Source organism: Polypterus senegalus, chromosome 12, assembly GCF_016835505.1.
Source record: "Polypterus senegalus isolate Bchr_013 chromosome 12, ASM1683550v1, whole genome shotgun sequence".
NCBI classification, from domain to species: Eukaryota; Metazoa; Chordata; class Cladistia; order Polypteriformes; family Polypteridae; genus Polypterus; species Polypterus senegalus.
In genome coordinates, this window is record NC_053165.1 from 144,032,115 (window position 1) to 144,045,570 (window position 13,456).

At 35.6% G+C, this 13,456-nt stretch overlaps 1 protein-coding gene across 4 annotated transcripts in view; it reads right to left on the reverse strand.

Moving 5' to 3' along the window:
• Positions 1 to 3,419: 3,419 nt before the first annotated feature.
• LOC120541784 (carcinoembryonic antigen-related cell adhesion molecule 1-like) overlaps positions 3,420 to 13,456 on the reverse strand; it is an 87,582-nt gene continuing 77,545 nt past the window's right edge. For all 4 annotated transcript variants that reach the window (XM_039773711.1, XM_039773712.1, XM_039773714.1 and 1 more), the window contains 5 exons: positions 10,597 to 10,717; positions 10,235 to 10,284; positions 7,060 to 7,106; positions 6,723 to 6,770; positions 3,420 to 4,816 (listed from right to left, as the gene is read on the reverse strand). In XM_039773711.1, coding sequence (XP_039629645.1) covers positions 4,757 to 4,816; positions 6,723 to 6,770; positions 7,060 to 7,106; positions 10,235 to 10,284; positions 10,597 to 10,717 — 326 coding nt within the window. In that variant the 3' untranslated portion in view covers positions 3,420 to 4,756. The remainder of the gene's footprint in view (positions 4,817 to 6,722; positions 6,771 to 7,059; positions 7,107 to 10,234; positions 10,285 to 10,596; positions 10,718 to 13,456) is intronic.

The window sequence follows — 13,456 nt, forward strand, 5'->3', positions numbered from 1 at the left end:
AATTGCTACTTCTCATCAACTGAAATCACCTTGTTTATTCTTTTGTACACTGTCTCACAATAATGACATTGGATTATGAAAATGGACGTGTTCCACTACAAATATGCTGACATATACAGGCAGATGGTATAGTTTCATTTCTTAATTTCGGTGATGTCACCTTGATCTTTACACGTTCTGTTTATGCCTGTTAGGCTTTACTCTGTTTGACTACTTTTCTTGCTCACACATCATCAAGGTTTTGCACTGTTTTATCTGTGCTTTTGCCCAGTTTTGCCTGATGAAGATGAATGCAATGACATTGTTTTTCCAATTTTTGATGGGCATCACTTACCCATTAATTGCACTGTTTATGTCTCATATTATTGAAATACCAAGTAGTCCCAATACTTGTGAAAAAGCAACATCCCAGCAAACTACTGCTTCAGTTTTCAGCTTGAAAATGCAATGCAATTAGCAAGCAGTTCTTCCGTTTAATAGGCTTACAGTTGAAATGCAAGCTCGCCCACCTATTAATGGATAACACTGTTTGCATTACTTGAATGATATCAGTGAGTGTCAGTTGGCGAGGCCTATGCCCTGAGGGAAGTCTTGCAGACACTAGGAGAATGTGCAAAAGTGGGCACTGCTAGACTAAACTGCTATCTGGCCAAAACAATTGCATGTGTTATTTTACGTTTTACACACCAATCAGTTGACCATAAAAGAGTAAAGACAGAAAACACAATAAATGTGTTGATTTATTTCAGGATGCTCTTTGTACAGGCGATTCCTGTGCTATGATTTCAACCAAGCACTTTGGTCCTGTGTGAGGCAACTGATGTTGGAGTATGCAATGAAATGAGATTATTTATTCACTTTACTCTTCTGCTGCTTGGAGCTGCTGCAATACCAACTCCTAAAAGTCCACGTCAGACTTTATATAATTGTTGGTAAGTTTTCTTACACAAAGGTTTTGTGAATCTTAATTTATATAAGAAGTAGCATAGATGATCAGTTTTGTACATCAGGCCACAGGAGACCCCTGCAAAGGGCAAGAGTAGGAGAGCAGACAGGATGATTACATTTCTTTATTTCGGTGTTGTCTCCTTGATAAGCTTGGTGCTTAGCCCTGACCAATCCCTTTCTTGCTCGCACATACTCAAGATGCTGCTGCATTGTTTCTTCATTTCACTCAATCTTGTTTAAAATGAATGCAGTGACATTTGCCTTCCAGTCAAGTCAAGTAGAAGTTCTTTAATTAGTATACCAGCATGCCCTTTTAAGCGAGTTAAATTCTTTCACAGGAATAGATTGACTTGAACTACGTGGAATAATTTCTAAGATGAACCCTCCTCCTGTATTCTTGACAGTACCAAAAGGCTTTTTCAAAGAAGCCTCCAATGCCCTTACTAATCGTGTACTTGACATAGTGAACTCATAATTAGATAAGGGGGTCTTCCCTGACTGTCTAAAGACAGCAGTTAAACTTCTGCTCAAGAAAAATAATCTCAACTCCTCTGTCTTTGACAATTTTAGACCAATTTCTAATCTGCCTTTACTAAGTACAATTCTAGAAAAGGCAGTCATTAAACAGCATAATGATTACTTAAATAAACATTCTATTCTTCATAAGTTTCAGTCAGGTTTTAGAACAAACAGAATCTGCACTGGTTAAAGTAGTAAATGATTTGTGGGTTAATGTGGACAGAGGCCAGATATCTGCTCTTGTTCTCTTAGACTTGAGTGCAGCATTTGACACCCTGGACCAGAGCATTCTTATAAATCACCTTAGACAATAGGTGGACCTCCTGGCAGAATCTAAAATTGGGTTCAGTCGGGCTTCACAGGTAGAAAATTCTTTGTAAGTTAAGGTAATTGTACTTTGCATACCCATGATAACGTAAATGGTGTACCACAAGGATCTATGCTGGGTCAGCTTCTCTTTTCAATCTACAGCTAGGCAGATGGCTGTTTTTATTGATAGCACCTGATGACCCTGATGCTCTTGGTTCTCTGATCCAATGTCATAGCAGTATTTCTGAATAGATGATAAGTAACTTTCTCAAACTAAGTAAAGAAAACACAGAAATCTTAGTGATTAGCAAAATGGATAAAGAGAGTGCATTAGAAATAATTGGATCACTTAAATTTAAAAGTCAAGATGGAGGTAATGAATTTAGGGGTTATCATTGACTCTGACCTAAACTTTAAATCAAATATTAACCACATTACTAGGATTATGTTTTTCACTTAAGGAATATAGCTAAAGTTAGACCTCTTGTAACTTTACAAGATGCTGAAAAATTAATTCATACTTTTGTTTTCAGTCGACTAGATTATTGTAATGCACTCCTAACAGGACTACCTAAGAAAGGCATCAATCGACTGCGATTAATGCAGAATACAGAAGAATTTTAACTAGATACAGAAAATTTGAACACATCTCTTCAGTTTTAGCATCGTTACACTGGATACCCATGTCATTTAAAACTGACTTTAAAATACTACTAATGGTTTATAAAGCCATAAACAATCTTGCTCCATCCTATATTTTGGAACTCACTTCAATTAGAAGCCTTACATCATCAAATTAATATTTGCTTATAATTCCGAGAGCCAAGTTTAAAAGAAGTGGTTACTGTTATACACCTAAAATCTGGAATACTTTACCAACAGAAAGTCACCAGGCTAATACTGTGGAACATTTTAAAAATAAGTTAAAAGCCCATTATTTTACTATGGCTTTTTTGTTGCTACATTTTAGTTGTATTCCTAATAGACTGTATGGGCATAGAATTGTCATATTTTGCATTGATCCACAAAACTGTACTATTCCTCACTATTCTCTTCTGTTTTATCTGTGGTGACAATCTGCGCCCCCACCACCTGATCAAAGCACGAAGCCCCCTGTGATGATGGAATAAAGACGGGTGTATCAGCTGTCTATGAGACTGACTTCATCAAATATTCTAACCTGGAAACAAAGACAAATGAATTAAGAATATTTATGTTAGGTAGAATGCCTAGTTGGACTTGGCAGTCTTTTGCCTTTGGTACCCCTGCAGATGTTGTTTTTAAATCCAGCCTAACTGGAGTCATTTTGTTTTTTTCTGTCCTCCTGGTCACCTGACCTTACCTTCTTTTGGTTGTTACTTAATTTTTTAATATTATTGCCTAATCATAATGGTTTTTCTTTTATTGTAACTATCTCTTTTTCATCATGTAAAGCACTTTGAGCTACATTGTTGTATATAAATGTGCTATATAAATAAATGTTGTTGTTGTTGTTAATGGAACAATGTAATCAGCCAGAAATGCTCCAGAATTTTCTAGTTTAGCCCCAGGAGTAAAGATATAAAGGTATAAGTGGTAAGTTTTATATACTGCAATAATTTTAAAAGTCTCAATAATGTGATAAAACAAAGTGCATGGTTTTAAATTTCTCTGCCAATCACCATGAGATTCACTTTTTATTCAACAGTACTTAATGACTAGGCATTTAACTTGATACATTTGAAGCTACTTAAAGCAGAACACAAAATCAAATAGAAATAACATAAATAACACAAGTTAAACAACTCACATTATAAACAGTTACAGAGAAGTGCAATGATAAAGGAGATGTGTAAATCAAAGTATGTGTGTATAGTGTGTACAAATGTACACATACTGTACATGTGCATATACTGCATTTATATATAGACACACTCACAACCTCATATATGAAAAACCATACAAAGAAGGAAGGAAGACAAGATAAATTACTGGCTTGCGAGGGCTCTGGCTCTGGGAAAGAAAAGAAACTGTTTAGCTGTCAATTAGTTTTAGTTTTAATTAACTTAAAGTATTGTCAAAAAGGAGGTTTTGGAACAAGTGATGACCTGAGAGAGCACAGTCAATGGTTATTCTTTTGACATGGTTTAAGACATTAGGTACACAAAGGTCTGCAAAAGATTGAAGAGCACAGCCTATTATCTTGTCAGCAGACCTCATGACATGTAATAATTTATTTGTTGAGCAAATTACTACTGAGCCCATTCAGACTTCAATGGAGAGTGTGGTCACACTTTCATTTATGGCTTAGTAGAATTGTATCCGGCTAGGCTGAGAGATACTTGGTGTCTTATGTTGGCATAAAAATACATCGGCTGTTGAGTCTTCTTAGTGATGGAAGTGGTGTTAATGTCCTATCAGAGAGACTTTGTGATAGTTGTGCCCCACAATTTGAAGTCTTCCTCCATATTGACTACAGAATCATCAGTTTTTATGGGGCAAGGTAGTAACTGTTGTTTGCGAAAGTCAATTACTATCTCCACAGTTTATGTGGTATTGACAAACAGATTATTTGTAGCATCAGCATTACCATACAGCTATTCAACTTTTTCTCTGAATTGATCGCCTTAAAAAGATTTAAATAAAATCCAAGAATTCCGTTAAGAGTTAAAAAAAAAAAATTAAATAAAATCCCTCCTCTGTGCCCCTGTTAATACAAACTACCATCATTACACTAAAAATCCATTTACCCTTCATTCTCTCAGAATATGGAACCAATGTAGGAAGCACTTTAAGACAGAGAAGCTTTTATCTGTTGCACCTCTACATAACAACCACACATTTTCCTTTCCTCTCAAACATAACAGTAATCAATGCCTGGTATTAAAATACTTAACAGACTTGTACATAGAAATATTGCATATCTCCTAAAACTGCAACTGAAGGAGCTGTCCAGTGATCACAAATGACAGTCCCAATATAAACATTTCTCCATCTTATGCTAAGCTGGTATTTGTCCTTGGAGGGAGTGGTAGATTGACTGCTTTCCAGGCAGCAGACCCTGTGAAAGATGAAAATAATTATTAATAAAGTATTCCTAAAAGCAATTTTTGAACTTGAAACTATTAAAAGAGTGTTAACATATATATTTAGAAAGGGAAGAAAAACTTACTTTGTCATTTTTGTTTAATGTCATTTCTTTCCGTCTTTTTGTTTTCACATTGTTCCAGATCAGTGTGATTCATAATGGCAGTATGTTTAAGGCAATACTGTACCCAATAGTTTTTTTGTATGTTACTTACCCCATATTGTTTGTAGTTGTGGATGAGAAAAATTCTTACTCTAATGTTTTCTTGCAGAACAGAGAGAAAAATGTTTTGGAATAGAACAGAAATCTATGGTGACCAATGCTGGACAATGACAAACAATATCAAAAACGTCCACGAACAATCTCATTTTCTTGTGTTGCATGACCACTTTTAATGTCATCGAGTGGTACACTCACAAGTATTATTAGTAAAACACTGTTACCTAAATAATATCTGGAAAACACTTTAATTTATAAATATAGAAAACACTCAGATGTAACCAAGCATTTCAGTGGCCCAGCTCAGTAAAAGTTTTTTTATTGGTTAACACCAACAGGGATACCCGGAAAAACATGCATAGAGAAACCTTTACAACAAAAAAGTAAAAGTTAAAGAAAATCAAATGAAAACATTACAAGCAGACTTGTGCCTCTGCTCTAACAATCAGAAGGTCAATTTACCTGTGGAGTTTTACAGCCTACTGCTAAATAATCCCAAGATGATCCAGATGTAGATATAAATTTAAATTTAATGAAGGGTCTGCAATTGAAATGCTCCTTCACCCCTAAGTGCATTACATTATTGTTCAAGAAACGTTTTAAAAGTACTTTGGAAGAAGTAAATACTTTTAGGATGCTGTCAACAAATGACTGACAGAATGATGACATGTGGATTGTGAGACCTGAATACCACAATTTTTTTTTATTCATGGACATTTTGATTTTGTTTGCTGTTGTTCAGTGTTGGTTAGAATTGACTCCTGTTTAAGTAAAATAAAATTAAGAGGAGACATGATTGAAGTCAAGAACACGGGGACAGCTGACAACTTGTTAAGAGTAAACTTTGCACAAACATTAGGATGTTTTTCTTTACACAGAGAACCATAAACACCTGGAATGTGTGGCCAAGTAGTGTGGAAGACAGCAGGACTTCCGGGACTTTCAAAACTACATTGACGTTATTTTGGAAGTAGTAAGTAGATAGAACTGGTGAGCTTTGTTGATCTGAATGGTCTGTTTTTTTCTGGATTGTTCTAATGTTCGAAAAATTACATGGAGCAAGAAACATATCGGAGAATGTTGATATGTTGCATGTTGATCAAAAATGTATATTTTTGTACTGTACACTATGTATATTATGAACTAGAATCTGAATGACAGATTAAATAAGATTTTAATTAATTAATATTTAACCAATATAAAATTAGCAAAGTGAAAAAGTCTCTTAAATGTTTACAAAATTAATTTGTTTATGAATGTTTATTAAGAATAATTTTGTTGAGATTTGTTTTGGAGTATTCATTTTTAGACATTTGTATATGACAAACAGTGCTTACTAGTGTACAAATGCATTTAATTGAAATATAATTCATATTTATTCTCTTCTTATAATATTAAGCAGCATAACTCCAGGCATAATGTGGCCCTTGTTTTATGTCATCATTGGAATTAATAAGTTTTTTAGCTTGCCTTCATTTATTTTTGTCTATTTAGATGTTTCAGGAAATAAATATTCTGTTAACAATGTCATCATTATCCACATTTTATCTTTGATTTTTCCAGTAATTAGCTTCACAGTTTGCCTTCTTTTCTCATTATTTGATAAACACTTTGTGAATCATTTTAGTACAATAAATAGAACATATGCTAAATTCCTTACCATGTAATGTTGATCTGCGCTGGGACTTGTAACAGAAGGACCTTTATCCTAAAAATTAAAGATGTGGAAAATTTAGTAATAGCTGCTGGAAAGAACAGCCTTGGTTGTGATCTCCGGAGTGGACTGTATAAGAAGATAATGGAAAAAAATCACCACTAAATATACTGTACTGTATTGCCAAAAGTCAAAATTGTGTTGCTGCTTGTAATCCTGAAAGTTAAAACTGGAATATGCCGTAGAGATAAAGTAAATGAATTAAAAAATGCGATTAATTACAAATGCCAATGAGATAATGCCAGAATAAAAGTAGAGTGAAAAGACTGATAAGGAGACTCACCATTGTTTTCATGTTATGCACATTTTCATAAGTGCTTGGTGGGTGCTCTGTAACAGAAGATCAATATGTTAATACAAAATACAAATAAAAATATATTGTGTTAGTTATATTTAAATTCCTAAATAACCATTGTTACTCAATATTAAATACTAAACAGAGTCATTCCAGCTACTGTATGATACAGGTTGATTTATATATCTACGTTTTTGCCCATCTTTCCTAGACCACCAGTACTAGGAGTAAACACCTCATCTCCACTTCACCTCCTTCTGTCTCTCTTTGTTATCATCTCTCTTTTCTGAACATTCTTAATCTGACAGTTAGCCCTTGCTCAACTAACGTCTAAACTCTAGTGTCACTAGGCTTCTGAATTTAGTTGGCTTTGAACCCCTAATGGGGTCAGTTGAAGCCACCAATGATACACCAATGATCCTGATACAACACCCCACAGGGCTCTGTGATATTTACTGATGCCATTGCAACCACATGCTTTCCACAGTCTGTATGGTGTCTCATTAAAGAGGCCAAGCATTTCCACAGTTTGCAGTCATGAATGGCGTCCTGGTGAGAAACAATAGTTACTGTAGCATTGCTTCCAAAAGCTCACTTTAAAAGGAACACATTTTTCCAACTTTCCAGTTAGGAAAACATGCTGACATCAATTTGCAATTAGCTGCTTTGGCCTTTTGCCCAGCTTCTTTTATTGCAATGAGGATAAGGCATTCAAAACAAAAATGTTCTTTGGGATATATCAAAATGGAAAAAAATAATGAGTATTACATTAACCATACAAAGTACAGTAATATTGCAGACCCTGAAATCCATTGCACTGCATAGGTACTCTAATTTAGAAATGACCTATACAAATATCTGCTAAATAAACAAATAGAAAAAGTGCCAGATCTGGGGCCTCATGTATAAACGGTGCGTACACACAGAAATGTTGCGTAAGAACATTTCCAAGTTCAAATCGCGATGTATCAAACCTAAACTTGGCATAAAGCCATGCACATTTCCACGGTACCTCATACCCTGTCGTACGAAAGTTCTCCGCTCGGTTTTGCAGACTGGCGGCACCCAGCGTCAAAGCAGTGCTACTGTTCCTGTGTGGTTACCCTTTCTTTCAACATTTCAGTTGATTTGGCTGTATAATTTATATTGTGCTTTTATCATTTTGTGATTATTGTTAATAATGTTTTGTTTACATTTTCTTTATATTTGTATTGTGTATGTTTGTTTCATAGTTATTGTCAGTGTGTTTATTTGATGAAACCCCAAGAGGTGGGGTCACCCTGATGTTGCCACTGAAAGACTGTTGTCATTCTATGTATTTGAAGCTGAGAGGTAGGAAGGTTCTTCAGAGGTTCATTGACTGTTGTACTAAAATGTATTATTGTAAGACTGACTTTTATGGTTCTAGATTATTTTGCTTCAGTTTTAGGATTTGGATTTATGAAATAAAATTTCTGATCTTCTGAGAGTTTCAAAAACACACTGTTATTTTTTGAAGATCCTTCTTTACCTTTGTTCATCCAAGCCAGTTTTTTTTTTTACAGTTCTTCATCTATGATAAGCATTTTTCATATTTTAAAGTTATTTAGAACATTAAAAACCAGTTTCCCTATTTTGAGCCTAGGTAGGCCAGAACCAGCCTGTGGAATTGGGAAATAAGGCTGCTTTGGCGTTAGCCTCTTCTGGGCTGACCAATAAAGGTCCTGATGTGCTTCGTAGCTTATTTTGGATGCCTCAATCAGTTTTGGCTATGTTCATAACTCTTAATCAATACACTTTTAAGACAGAGATTTACAGTTGAAGGACGTGTTTTCTTTCAAATTATTGTGTGTTTCTATTTGAACTTTGAATGCCTAAGCCCCATTTGTGGCTATTACAGGAATTGAAGTCTCCCATCTGATTTTGGAGCCAGGCTGTCTGGGGTGAGGCCTTATCCTGAGAAAGACCAGTGAAATCCTGACCAGGTTTTATTTATATTAAGGTCTGTTCATTCTATTGTGTAATTTTGTGTTGCAGAATAACAACAAGTAGAGCCTCTAAATCAATGAGGCAACAGTATCAGAGTACCAGTTGAGAACATGAGACATGAAAACAAAGAAAAATTTGATTATGCCGTTCTAATTATTGGTGTTTTGTGAGAGCGGGAAAATAATCTGTGTTACACATATTAACAAATGGCTGACTGAAATCTCACTTTTCTTCTTACAGGCTACTACACATGGTATTGTAATTCAGTGTAATTCTACAGTGATGACATATGAAATTCATTTGAAAAAAAGATTTTAGTACGCTAAATAAAATATAATTAGGTATATAGTCCAGTTATGCTAAGCACGTCAATTCATTTAAATATCAATAGTTTTTCAATGGTGGGACCTTACATAGTCCATGTGGTTTACCACAAAGAAAAGGGTGGGAGAAGACAAGAAAGGACTTTAGTGAAGAAGAAGAGCACATGCTGTTACTGGAAAAGCAAATTTTCATATAACAAAGAGGGCATATGTGCTTTATTAGTAGGCTTGAGTTTAACAATGCTGGTAATTTTCTCCCACAACGTTAATGAGGCCATCCTTGCCCCAATAAGTGATTCCAGCAGGTCTCAGAATCATCATTGTTGACTATGTCTTGCCAGGAGCCCTTTAAGTATACAGAACAGAACTGAGGTGGGAGAGGATCTAATGGAAAATAAACCAGGGGGCTGAGAGTATGTAAGCAAGAGAGATGAGAGAAGAAAATGTAAGTAGACAGGGAGCAGAACTCATTGATGTAAATGCAAAGATGTTCCTTCATTATATTAGGTACTTAATCATTCTTCTTGAATCACACATGCTTTTTTTCTCTTAAAAATATGCTGTTTTGTATATTTGTCCTCCTTGATATTAATCCATGTTGAAAGTGCCACTATGGAAACCCTTACTGTTTCAATATTCAGCACATGTGTTACACAGTCAACTCAGGGTTATGGTGTTATGGCAATGAAAGGTAAGCCTTAGTCTTTGACAAAAAGACTGAAAACCCTTCCAAGAAGTCTGTAAAATGGAAGGAAACATTGATACCAACTTGACAACTAAATGCATGGTTAGGCATAACAACAGGTTGCATAACTTATCAGTACACAGTATTGGAGTGTGGAGATAATAAACCATAAGGGAGGGATACATACCATTAATGTCTGCTTTAACATCTGGAACTTTTCCGCAAAGTTGTCCCTTCCTGGAGATAAAAACACACTGTCATTACTCTTGCAGATTGTCCATTTCACTGGTCACAGTTAACAAATGAACTTCAACATGTATTATTTTAACTGGATGAATTGTGAAGTCTGCCAGTAAACACAACAGGTGAAGAATAACATCACAACCTTTCTATTACGAAGGACTTTTGCATCTAAAATAATTTTCATATACTTATATTATTATTTTAAGCTTAGGTTACCTGTAAAATCAAATGTCTCATGTCATTTTCAGACATGCTAATTATCTGGAAAAAAGGAACAGAAGTAAGATGATCATTCGTTGTGCTCACCTGATGCTATTTCCAATAAGAAATGCAATCACTGATACAAGAACGCCCCCTAGAAATGAACCGATGATCGTTCCAGCTAGACTTTCTGTTGTCAAGATGAAAACTGTTCCTGGTGAAGATGCTGTTAAAATATAAAACACTATCACGGTTTCTGAGGTGAGATATCATTAAATTCAGCTATACAATTGGACCATCATTCTTTAATATAAACCAAAACATATAATAAAACAGTTTTCATGATATCAAACAAACTGGCATTTTTCAGGGAGGCTTTAGATTGCTAGTGTCACACACGCATGTTTAGGAGGCAACTAAAGGACTCAAATACATATAACTCCACGCCAGACCAGGAGGTGGAGAAGTGCAATCATTTTCTCTTTTGATCTCTTGCAGACCATTCTAGGGAAATCCCGGTTATCTCTGGGGCAGGCAATGACGTTACTTCCGGTTCCGGTCCTGATGACATCTCTTCCTTTAATGGCCTTTAAAGCTGCCATCTTGTTAATACTAAGGCAGTTCTGTTTCGGACTGATTCGTGTGAACATGTACCTGATTCTTAGTAAGTTTTGCAGCCAGGAACAATTATATTATTGTTACACTAGTCACATGCCATTTATGAATAAACTGTACACAAGGTGAAATTTTCATCACCAGTGTTTAAAATAAACAATTTAAACTGATTCAATGGCTTTTTCATGCTGATTTAATTACCCAGTGAGTAGCATCATATTGTAGGACTGGAAGGACTGCAAATATCTAAGAATATGAAAGCTACTGATGGCTATGAGTATTGACATAATAACAGCGAAGCACATGTTAAGCACTGATGACATGTACTCCCATATACTGTATGAATAAAAGAGAAAGAAAATACAGTTTTAATCTGAAATGAGGCCAAAATTTCAATGTTTATGGGCTTGAGTATCACCTGGGTGGTAAAACCATAATTCTCCAACCAGGTAAATGAATCAGCCATATCAGTGCTCCTCATGGTAACTAATCTCTTTTAATTTAAAGAAGCAATGAGCACTTCTGATTGGTTTACATAACTTAAAAAAACAATAAATTTGTATCCTCGCTTGTGTTGATCAGTAAAAATTTTAGTAAATTTTCTGGGTTCACTGGTGACCTCGTTTGGCTGCTGTAACATCACACACCTGCAGCAGTCATTTTGGATGGTACAGCCCCCTGAATATATAATGCTGATCCCTTTCCCATTAAAGGGCATTTCTACCCTTACTTATAATGAATGATGCAGTTCTGAACAAAGTGTCTAGTATAGCAAGAAAGTTGTCACTATAAGAAGTGTGCAACCAGCATCAGTTTAATTTGTGGAGAAAAGCACAAGTGAGATGACACATTGTGAATGAAGCAGTCTGTGAATGAATGCAGCTCACTTGTAATGTTTTCACAGACATGGCAGACCTGGCACTGTATGCAAATACAAGAATAAACAGTCACTTTTTATGTCTGTACACATCAACCATCAAATCATGTATCTGATTCAATATGTGAATGTGTATGTGTGTAATTTAATACTTGTGCCAGCATTTCAATTTACTGTAGCTATACTCAAATCAAATTATTTGCTCTTAAACAGAGCCTAATTAATGGTCAAGTACCTTGTTGCTTTAGCCTTTCAATTTTCACAAAGAAATCCCACAATTTTTTCTCGCATTTGCATTCATTGTCAGATCTGTTCTATTCGTGAAATCTCCATAAGTTAGCTGCCATCCATCGATCTGCTTTTCACTTGTGGCTTGATTGCTCTGTCCAGTATGTACCACTTCGCATGTTCTCCCTTCCCGATGTCACATTAATGCTCACTGTGTATCTTGTACTCCAGGCTATGTGAAAATCATTGTGATACAATTTCTAATTATTTTAAATTCCTTTTTCTTACCTAGCTGCAATAATTAAAGTGCCAACAGTTTTCAGATTTTTCTTTATTATGCCTAGTGAAACAATGTGAATGATTATATGTTCCCATTTTTTCTTGATTGTTTCAAAGTGGTCTGCTGAAATACAGGCAGCAATTCACATCTGGGAAACAATGCTCAGTAATGTTGATAATAGTAGCAGGAGAGGATTTGTTGATGTGAATAAGGTATAGAAATGTAGTTAACTGAGAGCTGGAATAGCCTGACGGTAATTCACACCTGGGTACCAAAGTTAATGTCGTCACTTGTGATGGTGAAAGAGGGTCTTTCATGTAAAAAAAAACAAAGATCACATTTCCTGAATATAATTTCAGGGTTACAAAAACAATGTAATTTAAAGTATATCCATCCATCCATCCATTATCCAACCTGCTATATCCTAACTACAGGGTCACAGGGGTCTGCTGGAGCCAATCCCAGCCAACACAGGGTGCAAGGCAAGAAACAAACCCCGGGCAGGGCGTCAGCCCACTGCAGTTAAAGTATATCAAGTTAGGAAAAGTGAAGGTGTGTAACATGCGCGCTGATGAAATAACTGGTTATTTAAAAACATAACATTGAAATTGGCCCTGACACTTCTACTGTGAAATTATTTTCCCTCTCTACTTGTGATGCATCTTTGAGATGTGGCAGTTCAGAGTTGGAGAGCCAGAGCTTTAGAGAGCTCTTCCCCATTAGAGAAGCGGGGCTGCACGACGCCTGAGATAAGCATCTCAGACTCTTTATTAATGTGGTTTTTATTACCATGAGATATGTGACTTGTGCAGAACCACAGCTGTAAGAAGAGATAAAATAATTAGGACTAACTCCAACTCTATGACTCAGAACGGACCATGGGAGTTGTATTTTTCCTTTTTGGACAGTGGCATTAAAAGATGAAGTTTTCTAAGGAAGTAACACCAATGCTTAAAATGGAAACA